The 18,698-nt window shown below is 39.2% G+C and overlaps 1 protein-coding gene across 1 annotated transcript in view; it reads right to left on the reverse strand.

Annotated features, from left to right (window-relative positions):
- PRKAR2B (protein kinase cAMP-dependent type II regulatory subunit beta) overlaps nt 1-18,698 on the reverse strand; it is a 100,022-nt gene that overhangs the window by 5,724 nt on the left and 75,600 nt on the right. Inside the window, exons 5-8 of the mRNA XM_060633777.3 lie at nt 11,522-11,628; nt 8,348-8,501; nt 3,683-3,784; nt 1,844-1,918 (exon numbers count right to left, since the gene is read on the reverse strand). Coding sequence (XP_060489760.1) covers nt 1,844-1,918; nt 3,683-3,784; nt 8,348-8,501; nt 11,522-11,628 — 438 coding nt within the window. The remainder of the gene's footprint in view (nt 1-1,843; nt 1,919-3,682; nt 3,785-8,347; nt 8,502-11,521; nt 11,629-18,698) is intronic.

Here is an 18,698-nt window from a genome sequence, read left to right on the forward strand (position 1 = left end):
TCACAACCCCCAAGATCAAGAATCGCACACTCTACCGACTGAGCCAGCCAGGCATTTTTTTTTTTTAATTTTTTTAACGTTTATTCATTTTTTGAGAGACAGAGTGTGAGCGAGGGAGGGGCAGAGAGAGAGGGAGACACAGAATCCAAAGCAGGCTCCAGGCCCCAAGCCGTCAGCATAGAACCCAACGCAGGGCTCGAACCTACAAACCGTGAGATCATGACCTGAGCCGAAGTCAGACGCTCAACCTACAGAGCCACCCAGGTGCCCCTAGGCATTTTTTTAAAAAAAACGTGTTCTAGGGGCACCTGGGTGGTTCTGTTGGTTGAGCCTCCAACTCTTGATTTCGGCTCAGTTCATGATCTCAGGGGTGGGATCGAGCCCCACATTGGTCCTGCTTGGGATATTCTCTCTCTCTCTCTCTCTCTCTCTCTCTCTCTCTCCCTCTGAGCCACTCCCCAACTTGTGCGCACTCTCTCTAAAATAAAAAAGAAAAGAAAAGAAAAGAAAAGAAAAGAAAAGAAAAGAAAAGAAAAAAGAAAAGAAAAGAAAAAAGAAAACTGCGCTCAAAACGATGTAAAAGTGGTGAAACAGGGTCTATGGATCGTACCACTGTCAGTTCCTTAGGTGTGACATTGAACTGTAGTGATACAAGACGCACCGTCAGACAGTGGGGGAGAAGGGCATGAGACCTCTCTGACTTTTGCAACTTACCACAAATCTGTAATTATTACAAAATAAAAGGCTAAAAAAGTCATTTCAAAAGTGCTCTGTACTTTGTTATTTTTCACCTTTGTAGAACCTTCGCCTTGTTCTCTAATTTGACTCCACTTCTCTCCAATCCCTGACTAATCTGTGTATACATGCATATGTATGATAGGAGAGAGCGATTTACTTATTTTCCTTCTAAAAAATTATTCTTTCCTCAAGTCTCACAGACCTTGAATCTTGTTTCACATATATCAAGAGACAGTATTCTTTATTTTTTATTTTTTTAAAGTAGACTCCGTGCCCAACGTGGGGCCCAAATTCACGACCCTGAGATCAAGAGTCCCATGGTCTACTGACTGAACCAGCCAGGCACCCCAGAAGAGACAATATTTTAGATGAAGATTATAATATGGTATCAATATCAGGATACAAATATTACAGAATCTTTTAAAATCTGTTTAAATCATTCACTCAATACTTCAAAACTGTAACTAGGAAATACAAGTTAATACAAGATCTGTAGCTGTGTCTGTGAACTTCAACTGTTTTCATAAATCCTACTTCTCCGCAGCTCTATTGTAACCAAGGTTACAACTGGGATCTTAGAAAAGCTTTAGGGGTTAAACAGCACATTGGCCCCAATTTAGTGCCTGGAAACCTAAAAAGTACAGGGTGCAGTGTGTTCCCTTCTTGATTAATTTTATCAGGGAGCAGCCCCAGGAGGTCTCATCATGAACTCATCGTGCAAAACTCTGCAATAACTCCCAGTGCACCTACTGGGTCCTTACTATCTCGAGGAATACCCACCTGTTTTTTCTGATCATTAACAACATCTTATTGTTTAGATATATTTGAATTTCATGTCACGTACAAATAATAAAATTATCCAGAAATCCATGTGATGATTTAATACATGTTCATCGGGACTTAATTATATAAATAAAAATATTCAGATAGCTTAATGGCTATAAATTAAACCACTTTTAACAGGTCATTTGGTGGAACTAATAATCATTTAATCCATCACTGCATACTAATTATAGACACATATGAAAAATTGGTCAAGATCTGCCACATGTTAAGAACCTTTCGGAATATAACCCTAAGGTGAACTACCTAAAAAGGACTATACCTGAGCAATGATTTGTTCTCCATCGTTGTATACTTTGGTGCCTATGACATCTACCACTTTCAGGCGTTCAGAAACCTTAAAAAAAAAAAAAAAAGATAATATCACACAGATGATCTGGGTAATCCTATTTCAGAAGTTAAAAACTGGTAGCCTTTAAGCCAAATAAACCCAGCAGTGTGTGTGTGTGTGTGTGTGTGTGTGTGTGTTGGATTAATGAACTGCCAGCATTTTAAAATAGATTTCTCATAAAAATCTTAATTTTCAGCTTCTCTTGAAAAATCAGGAAGGAGACTCACAACACCCGGCCCACATTTGCACATGGCACCAGCTACAAGCTGTGGGAGACTAGCTGCTGATCTTTAGCTGGAGCACTTGTCGTCCAGCTTGACCCAAATCCCATCCTGGCTTCGTTTTCTCCTTTATGTTACTTGTCCAAATCTGAAGGCATCTGGATTTCCAGCCCCTGATCTCCTTTCATTTAAAAGAGATGCTGCTACATATTAACAGCTGCCTCATACACATTCTGTCATGCAGCCAGAACCTCTACCAGGCATGTATTGACAACCCAGCCGAAGGAGATTTCAGTACAAGAGTCAGTATGAATCCCAAGGCTTCTGGCCAAGGTGCAGTAAGATGGGGAAGGCATGGGGGAGGAGGTCGAGGATGCACTAGGTTTGCGATATCTATTAGACATCTTAGGGCATAGGTCAAATATGCAGTTGGATAAATATATCGGCCATTTGAGGGAGGGACCTTGCCTAGTGATGTCAATTTCAGGAGGCATCAACATATAGGCAGTATTTACAGCCAGGGGATATGACAAGCTCACTAAGTGCGTAAGTGTAGCCGGAAAACAGAAGAGACCCTGGAAGGCCAATGTGAAGAGGAAGGAGAAGAGGAGTAAACAGCAGAGTTGACTGGGAAGGAGAGGCCAGGGAGGACACACCGTTTTGACAAGCTGTCCCTGTAAAGGCACAACTAGTGCTACTGCCTACATTTATATATTATTTTCAGTCTGCTCTTATTTTTTTTAGTTTTTATTGAAATTCCAGTTAGTTAACATGTAGCGTAATATTTGTTTCAGGTGCACAATACAGTGACTCAACACTTCCAGACAACACTCGATGCTCATCACAAGTGTCCTCCTTAACCCCTGTCACCTATTTTTACCCATACCCCCACCCTCTGGTAACTATCGGCTTGTTCTCATGAGACTATATAGTTAAGGGTATGTTTCTTGGTTTCTCTCTCTACTTCCCCCCCGCCCCCACTGCTCATTTGTTTTGTTTCTTAAATTCCACATGAGAGAAATCATATGCTATTTGTCTTTCTGATTTATTTCACTTAGCATTATACTCTCTCTAGCTCCATCCACATCATTGCAAATGGCAAGATTTCATTCTTTTTTTGTGGCTGAATAATATTCCATTGTATATGTCCCACATCTTCTATATCCATTCATCAGTGGATGGACACATGGGCTGTTTCCATAATTTGGCTATTGTAGATAAAGCTGCTTTAAACACTGGGATGTATGTAACCTTTTGAATAAGTATTTTTGTTTTCTTTGGGTAAATACTAATTAGGTCTGCTTTTAGATAAAACCCACATATAAATATGTTATAGATACTCACAGAAGTCTATTACTTGTAAAACTAAGCAAAATAAAACAAATGCAGTCATAGGTAGTAAAAGAAATACCAAGTTATACAAACACCACAATTTAATTTTTTCAACTAAAAATGTGGATACATTTTTATTCAAAGAAACTTTTCTATGGAACAAAATATTCCAAACATTTTAAAGCAAAATAAAACAAAAGCATATACATATACTTACTTCCAAAGATTTAAGGAATGGCAGTGACTCAATAAAGCTTTCATACATTTTTCTCTTTTTGGCATTATTTTTTACAATTATTCTCCTGAAGGTTACCCTGTCCTAAAGGCAGAACAGCAGACACAAATACAGTTACAAGACAGATTTTATTAGGAAAAAAGTTTGAAGAGGTAGTTTCATTCTATTCCCTATAAGGAACAAACAATAACTGAAGACCTTGAAATAAAAGGTTACCATTATTATCCTTTGCAGATTTTTTATTTCTTCAACCATAAAATATACACCCATATAAAATATTACTTTCATTTTTTTTAAAGGAAACATGAGTTTCCTTTAATTCAGAACAGATCTGGTCAACGTGTAATTGGGACAAACCACAAGGTGGCACTATTGCACCATTTAAAAAAAGGCAATAGGACCATCTTGGTTTTCCTCCAAGCTTTATTGAGATCCAAAGGATCTATAATACTGTGTAAGTTTAAGGTATATAACTTGTTGATTTGATACACTTATATACCTTGTGAAATGATTACCACAGAGAGTTAGTTAATACCACCTCACATAATAATTACCCTTTTCTTTTTTGTAAGGACCACATTTAAGACTTCTCTTAGCAACAATACAATGTTGTTAACCATAATTATCATGTTCATTCAATCCCCAGAACTCATTCACCTTGTAAATGCAAATCTGTACCCTTTGACCAACATGCCCCCCACACCACCCCGTCTCCAGAAGCCACCACTGTGTGTCTCTGAGTTCAGGATAGCACAAGTTCTTTTACTGTGGATGACAGCCCAAGAGTGTCACAAAATCGTTTCAGTGGAACATACCAGCATTTTTTTAAATTGAGGTATAAGTGACCTACAAAACTGAATTTGTTTAGGGAGTACAATACAATGATTGGTATTCATATATATTGAGAAATGATCACAGTAAGTCTAGTTAACTTTCATCACCATACATAGTTACGAATTCTTTTTTTCCAGTAGAGAACTTTTAAGATCTACCCTCTTAGCAACTTTCAAATATACAATGCAGTATTATGAGCTACAGTGGCCATGGTGTACATGACATCCCAGGTTGTATGAATTTTATAAATGGAAGTCTGTTCCTTTTGACTCCCTTCATCCATGACCAGCATTTTTATAAAAAATAAATAGAAAATCTCAGCATGCACATCTTTTAGTAAAGTGTTATTTAGGGATTTATTTCAGTTATACACAAAGACACACATACACATGCGCTGGTTGTGAGATTTCCTAATGTGTTTCTTGATGTGGGCTGCAGAAAAAAAATACATGAAAAACACTATTAGAAATTTTTTTTTTAATGTTTGTTTATTTTTGAGAGAGAGAGAGAGAGACTGGAAGAGGGGCAGAGAGAGAGGGAGACACAGAATCTGAAGCAGGATCCAGGCTCTGAGCTGTCAGCACAGAGCCCGACACGGGCCTGAAACCAACAAACTGTGAGATCATGACCTGTGAGATCATGAGAGTCAGACACTTAACCAACTGAGCCAACCAGGCACCCCCAAAATTTTTTTAATCATAAGGCAACTATGAGACCTTAAAAAATCATGTATGCTAGGCTGTCATATCCACAGTGTGTCAGAGTTTTTCTTTTTTAAAAAAATGTGCACAGAGAAACTATGACTTTCTTGACTGTCAGAGCTGAATGCCAGTGTTTACCATTCTCAGGGCCCTAAAACGTTCCTCTGTTTACACTACTTAACCTCAAAGATACAGAACTCAATTAAGGAACTAGGGAAAATTTTAAAGATAATAAACAGCTCAAAAAATGGTTTTCCTACAAACTACTTTGAAAAATTTCTACAAAACATTATTCATAATAGTTCATAGTAAAGAGTCCCCATAATTAGTCATTCACTGATAATCAATTACACCATTTTAATATAAAATAAAATGGAGTTATGTTCATTAATTATTAAATTACTGCACTGACATAGTAAGGCTGAATTTAATTGAACTGGTAGGACGGGAAAAAATGAGAGTGTGGAGAGCATAAGTCTCTAGGAAAGCAAAGCAAACATCCTGTTCCCCCATTTAGTTTATTACAATTTTACAAGAGCTGTAATTTGGAGCTGCAATCCTAATAACTTTTTTTAAAAGAGAAAAATTTGCAAGGTAATTAGTAAATTTACTAAAATAATTTCCAAGCTTGGGTCTGCATGAGAATCAGCTCTAGCGTTAACAACAACAACAACAACAACAACAACAACAACAACAACAAAGGTTTCTCAGATCCCAGACTTGAATGACTCAAACAGTGTCTGCATGTAGGGCTCAATAATCTATAGTTCATAAAAGCTCCCCAAGTGATTCTGATACATAATCATTTGGGAACCAACTGCAACACTGTTTAATGGACAGAGTTAATTGCAAAACAGAGAAGACTAGAAATAGTTTAGTGATTTAGAGACGAACCACAAAGTAGTGTACATCTCGGGAAAAATTTTATTAGTGGCCCACCTCTTCACACCCCCTGTGACATATAATTAAAATCCAGAAATGCCCACTTCAAAAGTTTTCACCCTAGCCACATCAATCATGGCCTCCCGAATCATGGGCAGGGTCATGCACATCAGTTAATCCCCTAAGGCGAAGAGTCCTATTTACAAAGTCAGACGAGTCCACAAAGGACTTTTCTCTTGGGATGTGCTTATCTTTATACCTGCACATATATGGCAGAGCTCCAATCCGTTGCCCTTAAAGAAAAGTATCTTTTCTACTCGACTTTCTCTGAAAAGGAGCTAGTTTGATAAGTTGCTCTTCAAAAACCAGGTTTGAAATATTAAGTGATATGTTCACTATCCTAATCTTTAAAAAGTCACTGTGGTCATGCACATACCCAAAGGTGACCATCACAAACTGCCCACTTTAATAACATCTATAGATGAGTAAAAATCTCTGAAAATGCTTGATCCTTCTTGATGGCCTGAGTATCACACACTGGGAAATGCTGGACCTCCATACATAGTTTAAGGTGCACCAGGACACTTAACCGACGGAGCCTCCCAGGTGCCCCTGGAATAAATACATTTTTAACTGGTGCCTTCCTTAATGAAACAGCTCACAGCAGACTGTGGGTTCAGCCCACCATTCTGATGACAGGCAAACACTTCCTATGGACCTAGCCTGGTCTGGTCAGGAGTTTCTACTTAGCTGGCTTTGGGTGTTCAAATCTTTAATAGTCCCTGAAACACTTCAGATGACAATGAGTTTCCTCCCGTGTGAAACAATTCCCATTTTTCTTGTACATCTGAAAATGAGACCCATCACATCTTTACTATGTAAACAATAACTGCCTGATTCTCATAAGAGGAAATACAGTATGTACTGTTTCTTTGAGCAAGACATTTTTATCAACTGAATTTGCTTCACAGTTAAATGCTGAGACGTCACCGAGTAATGTGCTACTTCTGTAAAGCTATAGTCCTTGGGAACCAGATCCTAACAGACTTCCAATTTCTCAACCTCTCTTCCTTCCACAAAAGGATTCTTGAGCGAATATATCTGTGTTGAAACTACAGGGTGGGCTGTTTTCAACAATTTAAAAGGAAAATACAAGTATCACAAACATGCCCTTAAATCAGCGCTACTTAAATAGTGTGTTCTGGGCACAGCAGCACTGGGGTGCCCTGGGAGCTTATGAGTAACACAAAATCACAGGCCTCATTCCAGACCTAGTGAACCAGAATCTACATTTTAACTATGTTCCCAGGTAAGCACACTGGAGTCTGAGAAGCACCATCTTAAATAGTCTTCTAGAATCGGCTACTCTGCACCCTGATACCACGTATGAAAAAACCCTCCCTTCCCACCTCACCCAAGTGTCTTTAAACTGACTTTTAAGCCTTATACAAATATCACTATTAACAAATTCATTTTAAAAGCCCAGGACCCAACTCTACAGAGTCTGATTAAATTAGTCTATAGTGCGGCCTCAGCAAGGATTTGTTTTAACCACCCCCTGCCCCCGCCTCCTGCAAAGTAATTCTCATGTGTGTGAGAAGCACTGACATCAAGTACTCTCTCTCTACCCAGCTGCTTTTCAATGCCAAGTTGTTACCAATTTATAGCACACCAAGAGAATCTGTTTATGGAGGATTCTCAAATGCTCTCAGGCGCCAGAGTCACATGGTGGGTTTGCTCAAGCACGGATCACTGGGCCCCATCTCCAGAGCTTCTGAGTCAGTGCGCCCGAATTGGTAAGTGGGACCCCCCAGAATTTGCATTTCTAGCAAGTACCCAAGTGATACAGATGCTACTGGGTGGGGGGGGGGCACACTTTGGGAAGCACAGATAATATAACACCACGGAAAGCTATCTGAGAACACAACACTGAAGGCTCTGTGCATTTGCCTGGGTGGCTGGTTTTTAAGAGCATTTTGGATCTGAGTATCCTTCCCAGGGCCAGGAGGCTACGCTCCTGACTTGATCAGGGAAAGAACGTGAAGATTTAACTCAGCACAGTCTCAGCACAGACCCAACAGTTCAGCATCCACTATATAACAAATACCCTGATGGCTGATGAGGATGGCAAAGAAATCCAGCTATTAGAACTAAAATAATTCCATCTACCTGTCTTCCGTCATAACAACATTGACAAATAACATCGTGGTCACGTAAATATTTCACTCACCAAACCCCACAGAGCACCCGGAGAGGTAGCAGTGATCGTAGCTGCTCTGGGTGTATTGTACATTAAGGCCAGTTCACCGAAACTCCCACGATTGTCGTAGTTACCAACACACCTTCCGACACCATCGCATTTCACATAAATATCAAACGTTCCTCTGTTGGACATATGAAAAGTAAGAGGTAAAAATAATTCAAGCAAAATCTCATTACTATCAAACATAATTTCAGAGAAGAGCCCTGTGCAAGAAAAATCCCATTTCCAGCTTCCTTTCTCCTCTGTTGGTTGATAAGGAATAAAAGGGCATCAGTATGTGCCAGAGACAACATCTGTGCCAGAGACAACATCTGTGCCAGACAAGCAGGAAGACACCATCACCTAGATGAGGATAAGGACCATACATGGGTCTGTGGTAGAAAAAGAGACTAAACAATAAAAGTTTACAATAATAAAATAAATGATGAAAATAGAAGACTACAACCAAATAGTGTATGTGTAGGCATCCTTCTGAAGGAATGTATATGAAACAAAGCTGTCTGTATTTATCTCTGAGCATTAAGAATAGTGAAAGATTCTAGAATGTTCACTACCTAATTAAAGAGGTTCTGTCTCCCACATGAACATGTATTACTTCTGAAATGAGAGGAAAATACTTTTCTTTTTTAAAATATTGATTTATTTTGAGGGGGGCAGGCAGGGGGCGGTGGGCAGAGAGAAACTCCCAAGCAGGCTCTGCACTGTCAGCATGGAGCCCGACCCCGGGCTCGAACTCACAAACCGTGAGATCATGACCTGAGCTGAAATCAAGAATCAGACACTCAACCAACTGAGCCACCCATGCGGTCCAGAAGAAAATAACTTAAAAAAAAAACATACAGCTCTAACAATTTGGTCAGCACCATTGTACAACACTTACAAGGGTCCTTTATAATCTAAGGGGGGGCCAGCAAAGCATGGCCCACAGACTGGCTGCCTGCTTTCATGAATCAAGTTTTACTGGAACACAGACGCACGGGTTTGTTTACGGCTTACTGATCACTGATATATACTGCCACAACAGAGCTGAGTAGTTGTGACGGAGACCACATGGCCTACAAAGCCTAAAAAATTTACTGGAGCTCTTTACATCACTTGGCCCTTTATTGTAGACTGACACCCCAATCTAAAGCAAAAAGTGGTAGAAATTCAGACTATCTGATTCTGGTCTTTCTGTAGGTCTTTTTATTCTGTGCTTATCTTTTATTTGGGTTCTTATTCTAGGCAAGTAACACTCAGTCTGCATGGCACTGTGCTACATATTTGACAGATCCTCTCTCTATATAACTGCATTCTTCTTGTGGAAGACTGTCTTTCCACACACTGTATTTTATCAGAGAACATGGCTTCAAGGCTGGCCGAAACACCAGGAGGGCAGCTGGCAGAAGTTCTTTGCCTTTATCGTGTTGGTTAAACCCTTAACAAAAACAAAAAAGAGAGAGCTTTGAAGATTAGGAAAGGATTATGAATGATAAGGATACAACAAAAGCAAAAACAAAAAAACGTTAGAAACTAGTCAAAGATACTAATAAGAGACTAACTGGCTTGTACATTCATGGACAGAATGGCTTTTCAAGGATACCTTCTAAAATTTGTTTCATGACTGTTTTTCAAGTACAGATTACTTCTTCTCTTGGCACTATCTACACTTGCACTAAACACGTTCTCTACATTTCCTCCTTTGAACAGAATAAAATACACAACAAATGTGCTGATGAGAAGTAAAATAACTATCAGTCACCTGCGATCACGTCAGTCTATAATCTGTACTGCCTTTTCATATAGATTTCTTCCCTGATAACATGAGGGGTCAGGCAGTGTGAAGCTGTGGAAAGACCACAAACAGTGGCCAAGAGACCTGGATGCTGGGCTGGCTGACTTTAACTGACTACCGTCACTTCCCTGTGCCTGGGAGTTTTCACCTGACAAATGGGTGATGAGGAGCTAACCGAAAAGGGAAATGTAAGGGAGTTTTTAACCACATTTGGGTTTCTCATATACCCCTACAGTTAAATACACTTTAAAAGCTGAGGGAATTTCTGAGGTGTTTCACTGATGACGGCTGTTAATGACACGAAGATCAAGACTTTAATTTACGTATGGGATAAATGGTTCTGTTCTAAAATCGGAGAGCTCACCCTAGCCCTGGCTACCATCTTGCCAACAGCTCTACAGGTCACTGAGGCATTAGGGATGAGGGAATGGAGGAGTCAGCGAGCACCCTCGATGTGGAGAGCATGTTCGATCACTGATGTAGGAGGGCCGAGTCAAGAAACGAGGCCTGTGCAGACACATGGCTGCGATTTTCTGCAAGGTTCTGAGTTGAGCACAACTCTACTCAGAGCAGCAAATACAACCCAGTGAACTGGCAGGGAGAAGTCCTGTGTTGCACCTGGAATGGGAGGGGCAGGGGATGCCAATGGTCTCATAAACACTTTATCATCGCTTTCCAAAAGCGAAGACCTCAAGACTCAGTTCAGACTGCTCTGCCATTAACAGTTTAGGGCTCTTACCTAATTGTCACTTAAAGCACATGGTTCGCTGATCACGTAAAGCACCACTTAAGTTTTCTGAAATTACATTTTCGGTACGAACATATGCCTTCTCACTGAAATAAAATAATTTCTCTACAGTGCTTTAAAATCACTTCTCTATAATGCTTTTAATGCACAAGAATGCAGAACAATTTCTGGAAAGAGCATTAACTACTCTCTCCTACCATGGGCGTGTTTTACTTTAGAGTTCATTAAAAAAAAAAAAAAAGAACCTTTTAAAAAACATAACAGAGGTTGAGTTATAGGATTCGACACCCCCAAGGCCGTGCTCTGCTTCCGTCCTAACTATAACAGGCGTCCTCTCCAGCAGAAGTTAATAAATAAGGTAGCTCGCAGGAAACGACTGGGATTTATAGATTTCACAAACCAATATCATCAGTTCTTCTATAAACTATGCCTTCTTCCGTGCTCTAAGGTGATTTCACCACACGTATTCACAGCAGGTTTCTGGTGCCTGTTATGTAGTACTAAGAATAAAGAGGTAACAGCAATGATCAAATATTAATTTGCCAGTCATTAGGAGAACCGCTGAGATTTCACACGAGAGGTTCATTACATTGCATCAGTGAAGTTACACGAGACTTACCGATCGATCACGTAGAAGTTGTCACCATCATCGCCTTGATCAATTACATGTTCCCCTTCTTTGACCAATTTTTCAAACATGGCATCTAACACTTGAGACATCTGCTCCTATTTTTTTTTAAAGAAAAGATACAATCCTTATGTTTATCTGTAATATGTTCTCTTGACTAACCATAATCAGCTTTATATTTCTGTGAACAAGCTCAAAGAAATCGAAATGCCATCACTGCCACTAAGTGTTACAAAACACACACACACACACACACACACACACACACACACACACACATACAGTCCTCCTTACCACATACAAATAAGAAGATTATATATTTCCTCTTATATTCAGTGCCTGAATGAGAGTAATTATTGGCTACTTCAGAATATTTCAGTGCAAAGATCACTAATATACTGAAAAATGAACCACCAAACCACCATATACCTTAACTGTGAAATATAATCTGGGCAATTAAAATACCTAGGTTAGTAAAGAACTATTGCAAATGTGTTTCCAAGATCCTTGTTTTTAAAACTTCCCTATATTAGTCATCACTAGAATTTACATAGAGATTACCTAAATAACTTACTGAATTCAAATTCTAACTCCAATCCTTTTTGGTTTAGCACCAAAACCAAAATAGAACGGAACAGAAAAACAACAAAAGCAAAACCAAAAATGACTGTGGCAAATTTTTTATCACTCTTCTTTGTCACTAAGGTTCTCCTCAAGAAGCAACCTTTCGCCTCGCTAGGACAGATTTATTAAAATGGAAGCCAGAAACCTCAAACTATTCTTCAACAACTATTAAAACTATATAAAATTTTTATTCTGCTAAAGCATGGTTGACAAGGCTTAAGGATAAACTTCAGCTAGTGAGAATAAACTAGGTGAAGAAATCTTTCCTCAGAATACAGGAATAATTTGAAGACCCTAGAATACACAAAAGAGCTCAGTGTTTCTCAAACTATGTTCTCTGGTACCCAGGGATTTAGTGGAGGCACTTCAGTGATTGAGTCTGTAAGCAGTTGATTTAATTGCATCCTTAAAGTGTATTTTAGCCATTAAATATTAAAACTAATGGCAATCAAAATGTTCAGATGAATTACATATACAAAATGTTTTTATGAGGTAAAATTTCCCATAAAATTATCCATGGTTAAGTGAACAATTCAGTGGCCACAAAAAGTTGTGCAACCATCACTTCTTAGTTCCAAAACATTTTCATTGCTCCCCAAAACCCTGTGCCCACCAAGCAGTCACTTGCTATTCTCCCCTCCCACTAGCTCCTGGCAACACCTACTTGTTTTCTGTCTCCATGGATTCACCTAATCTGGATATTTCATATAATGCAATCATACAACATATGACCTTATCCATCGACTATTTCACTTAGTGTACGTAAGTAAGGTTTTCAAGGTCTGTCCTTGTTCTAGGTCTATCATACTTCATTCCTCCTTATGGATGGATGATACCCCACTGTAAATATACCATAATGTTTATCCACTCATCCATCAGTGAACACTTGGATTGCTGACACGTTGGGCATGAATACTGAACATTCATATTCAAGTATTTGTTTGAATATCTATGTTGATTCTTCTGGGTTATACCCAGGAGTGGAGCTGCTGAATTCTATGGTAATTCTATGTTTAACTTTTTGAGAAACTGCCAAGCTGTTTTCCACAGTGCCTAAACCAGTTTCTTTCCCACCAGCAATGTACTAGGGTTTCTGTTTCTCCACATCCTCACCAACACTTGTTATTTTCCCTTAAAAAAAAAAATTACCCACCCTAGTGAGGCTGCGCTGGTATTTCATTGAGGTTTTGACTGACATTTCCCCAATGACTGGCCATGTTGAGGATTTTTTCACGTGCTTATTGGTCACTTGTAAATCTTTTTTGGAGAAATGTCTATTCAGGTATTTTGCCCAGTTTTAAGTTAGGTTGTTGTTTGGTTGTTGGATTGTAAGAGTTTTTTTTATAGATTTTGGAGATCATGCCCTTATATATATGATTTGCAAATATTTTCTATTTAGCAGAATGTCTTTCATTTTTTTTTGATAATGTCCTTTGATGCACAAAATTTTTATTTTTTATGAAGTCCAATTTCTTTCTTTTCATATTCCTGTTTTTGGTGTCTCCCTAAATCCAAGGTCATGAACACTTACCCTTGTGTTTTCTTCGAAGAGTTTTTATAGTTTGGGAGCTTACATTTAAGGTCTTGGATCCACTTTGACTTAATCTTTGTGTACAGTGTAAAGGAGGTGTCCAACCTGGTTCTTCTGTGTGTGGATGTCCAGTTGTCTCAGCACCATTTGCTGAAGAGACTGTTCTTTTCCCCATTGAATGGTCTTGGCACTCTTGTCAAAATCAAATGGACATCAGATCAAATGTATCAATCAAAACTATAGGGTTTGTTTGTAGACTCTCCATTCTACTCCTTGGTTCTATGTGTCTGCCCACGCCGGTAGCACATTATTTTTATTATTGGAGCTCTGTAGTAAAATTTTTGAAACTGGCAAGTGTGAGTCCTGAACTTTGCTCTTCTTTTTCAATGTTATTTTGATGATATGGGTCCTCCTTTGTTATACAATTTTAATAAATCAGACAACAGCAAAATGTTAATGTGTTTTCTTGATATGGCTTTATAATATATAAATGTTACCAATTTAAACTTTTATAAATAGTGATACAAATAATTTTTTAAAAGAATATGGAACTTCCATAAATATAGATTATTGTTCAGTAAAAAGAAGAACTGGGCAGAACGCTGTGGGAAGTTTGCTGCCAACAAAATTTAAAAACGATACACTGATCTTTTAACCTCTTTGCTTAGGTTTATTCCTAGGTATCTTACGGTTTTTGGTGCAACTATAAATGGGATCAATTCCTTGATTTCTCTTTCTGCTGCTTCAGTATTGGCATAATGAAATGCAACATATTTCTGTACATTGATTTTATATCCTACAACTTTGATGAATTCATATATCAGTTCTAGTAATTTTTGGTGGAGTCTTTGGGGTTTTCTACCTAAAGGATCATGGTGTCTGAGAGTAGTCAAAGTTTGACCTCTTTCTTGCTGATTTAAATGCCTTTTATTTCTTTTTGTTGTCTGAATGCCAAGGCTAGGACTTCCATTGTTAAATAACAATGGTGAGAGTGAACATTCCTGTCTTGTTCTTGACCACAGAGGAAAAGCTCTCAGTTTTTCCCCATTGAGGATGATATTAGCTGTGGGTCTTTAATATTTGCATCAAAATCCTAGAGAACACAGGCAGAAACCTCTTTGACCTTGGCCATAGCAACTTCTTTCTAACACATTGCCAGAGGCAAGGAAAACAAAAGCAAAAATTATCTACTGGGACTTCATCAATATAAAAAGCTTCTGCACAGCAAAGGAAGCAATCAACAAAACTAAAAGGCAGCCTATGGAATGGGAGAAGATATTTGCAAATGGCATATCAGATAAAGAGTTAGTATCTAAAATCTATAAAGAACTTATTAAACTGAACACCCAAAAAACAAATAATACGGTTAAAAAATGGGCATAAGATATGAACTGACAGTTTTTCAAAGACATCCGGATGGCTAACAGACACAAAGAAAGATGTTCAACATCACTCATCATCAGGGAAATACAAAATCAAAACACAATGAGATACCACTTGACACCTGTCAGAAAGGCTAAAATTAACAAATGTTGCCAAGGATGTGGAGAAAGAGGAACCTTCTTACACTGTTGGTGAGAATGCAAACTGGTGCAGCCATTGTGGAAAACAGTATGGAGGTTCCTCAAAAAGTTAAAGATAGAACTACCCTAAAACCCGGTAATTGCACTACTAGGTATTACCCAAAGGATACAAAAATACAAATTTGAAGGAGCACATGCAACCCAATGTTTATAGCAGCAGCATTATCAACAATAGCTAAATTATGGTAGGAACCCAAGTGTCCATCAACTAATGAATGGATAAAGAAGATGTGGTATGTGTGTGTGTGTGTGTGTGTGTGTGTGTGTGTATACACACACACACACAATGGAATATTACTTCACCATTAAAAAGAATGAAATCATACCATTTGCAATGATGTGGATGGAGCTAGTATTATGCTAAGTGAAATAAGTCAGTCAGAGAAAGACAAATACCATATGATTTCACTCACATGTGGAATTTAAGAAACAAAACAGGGGCACCTAGGTGGCTCAGTCAGTTAAGCTTCCAACTCTTGGTTTTGGCTCAGTCATGATCTTATAGCTCATGAGTTCAAGTCCCACACTGGGCTCTGTGCTGACAGTGTAGAGCCTGCTTGGGATTTTCTGTCTCCCTCTCTCTCTGTCCCTCTTCTACTCTCTCTCTCTCAAAATAAATAAACTTATAATAATAATATTAATAACAGAAGGAAAAAAAGAGCGGGGAGCGGGGAAACAAACCATAAGAGACTCTTAAATATAGAGAACAAACTAAGGGTTGCTGGAGGGAAGTTGGCGGGGGTTGGGGAGGGATGAGCTAAATGGTTGATGGGCATTAAGGAAGGCACTTGTGATGAGCACTGAGTGTCATATGTAAGTAATGAATTACTAAATTCTATTCCTGAAACCAATTTTACCATATTAACTAACGAGAATTTAAATTAAAACTTGAAAAATACAAAAACAAAACAACGTACTGATCTATACATAGTATAACCCTAAAGAAATACCATGAGAACACTAAAAGAACATGGCTCCTGAGAAGCTGGGCTGCTGGAAGGCAGGGGTGGAAGGGGGATTTCCTTCCCTTGACTATTCTTTTATTCTTTTTTTAAATAAACGTTATTATTTTGAGAGAGAGGAAGAGAGGTACATATGTGCAAGTGTATGAGGGAGGGGCAGAGAGAGAGAACCCCAAGCAGGCTCCGTTCTGTCAGTGCAGAAACCAATGTACAGTTCGATCTCAGGAACCGCAAGATTTGAGAGACAGAGAGAGAGCAGGGGAAGGGTGGAGAGAGGGAGACACAGAATCCGAAGCAGGCTCCAGGCTCTGAGCTGTGAGCACAGAGCCTGGCACGGGGCTCGAACCCACGGACTGTGAGATCATGGCCTGAGCCCAAGTCAGAAGCTCAACAGACTAAGCCACCCAGGTGCACCTAAAATTTTTAATTAATAAAAAAGCCAAATTCTCCATTGAAACAGAGAACATACTACTGCATCTTCACGTGGGCTAAGAAAAGCTTCTGGAGGAATGATAGAGGTGGTCTGCAGGAAATGGTTTTCATCTCCCCACCCCCCAGTTCCTGTGTGAGTGCTGGCACCTACGTGGGAAAGAGCAGCCCCTGTGGAAGATGAAGCCAATGTGGCAGTAAAACAGTGCTGTCTTGATGTGGTGCTAATTGGCCTCACAGGGACCATTTTATCCAAATGAGTTCATCAACCAGGCAACATATGGTCACCTATCAAAGTTACGAAGTTTGAGTAAATGGTTTACTAATATTTTGTTTTGCTTACTATTTATATTCCAAGTCTTTTAGGCCCAATGGAGAGGGAATATCAGCCTTATTGATTAGCTCTTTCTCTAAATGTCAAATGGGAGAGAAAGATGAAATACATTATTTTTTTTTTGCTCATCTTGGAATGGGCTGCATGTTAGAACATTATAAAGCTTAGGAATTCACATACTGATAGAAAAGTAATTCCTGGTAAAATACAGAACAATCATTTCTTCTAGAACTTCTCAATGTGACAGGTGTCTGTTCTAATCAATCAAAATGCACTTTCCCCATCATTATGCACAGAGTGAAAAGAACTTAGGAAATATTTAATATGCAGAGGTTTTCCCAGTGACTGACAACCACAGTAGGAATTCCACAGCTTATTCTTTGGAACACAGACCCGTGACTGTGCTTGGTGAAAGGTCTCTGACTCACTTCAAAAATAACAATTTACTCTCCATTAATGAAAGAACCTATCAGAGAGCCTAGGAAAATTATTTCAGTTTGTCTCAAATTAGAAATATTGCAGAAGAAAAATGGCCTACTGAGTCGAGCATTGAAATATTCATGAAAAGGATATCTTCAAAGAGATTCATAATTACAAATGCTGTGCTCAACGTATGCATACACAGCACTCCCAGGAAAAAACGTTCAGAGGCCAAGGAGGTGCAAGATTTCCAAGCTACACAATAACTTCAGGGAATTGAGATGAGATGCTAGATACAAAGCCTAGATCATTCTTCTTATAAGTGAGTAATTACTGCCTCCCCTTTTCTCCTCCAAATTTTCCCATTTCAGAAAAAGGTACCAGCTCATGGTCATTCCAGCGGAGACACTGGGAAGAAGACATCCTAGACCCTGTGCATCAGGTCACAAATCATCCAGTCCCTAAAAAGTGCCAGCTTCTGCTAATCCTGAATATTTTATGAAACCACCCCTCTTCCCTAAATCCCTTTTCCCACTTTTCTACCCTCTACCCTGCCACCACAGTGACGTCACACACATTCGATTACTACTTTTGCTGCTTAAAGTATTTCAAGTGTGACTTCCCACTGCCTTCAACAGGCAGCCAACGCTGCAGGGTGGAGGTCAAGAAGAGTCCTTTATGACACATCGCGTGCGCGCGCGCACATACACACACACACACACACACACACACACACACACACACCCTATGCTCCCTCCACTGGGTGTCCTCTGCTCCAGGCTCCAGTGAGAACACTCCCTTTTCTTCCCCTGCCAAGTTCCTACTCTACTCATTTTCTGAGGCTCGGCTCAGGTGGCCTCTCCAGCTTCCTGAAACCTCAGGGGGCTGAGAGACCCTCACCCTCTCACAGTGTCCTGACTACATTACAGCATTTCCCATGTTTTACCAAATTGCTTGGTGTGGGTATTTGGATCCCCCATCAAATCGTAAGTTCCAAGAGGACAAGAACCATGCATTTCTGTGGCATCTAACACTTTATACAGGTTTTGGAGCACAGTATGTGGGCACGGCATCAAACTGAAGGGCACTGTTTTATAAGCAGGTTATAGGAGCCAAATATGTCATTCAATGTAAATGCATTTGGGTTACTGTAAAAAAAAACGTATATCATGAGAAACCAGAACACTGTTCAAGACCACAAGCTTAACCTAAAATCTTCAAACTGTCATGTTTGGGGAGGTTTTTTTAATTCCAGGTGGTGATTTGTTGAGAAACATACATTTTT

The sequence above is a fragment of the Panthera onca genome, chromosome A2, assembly GCF_046562875.1.
Source record: "Panthera onca isolate mPanOnc1 chromosome A2, mPanOnc1 haplotype 2, whole genome shotgun sequence".
NCBI classification, from domain to species: domain Eukaryota; kingdom Metazoa; phylum Chordata; class Mammalia; order Carnivora; family Felidae; genus Panthera; species Panthera onca.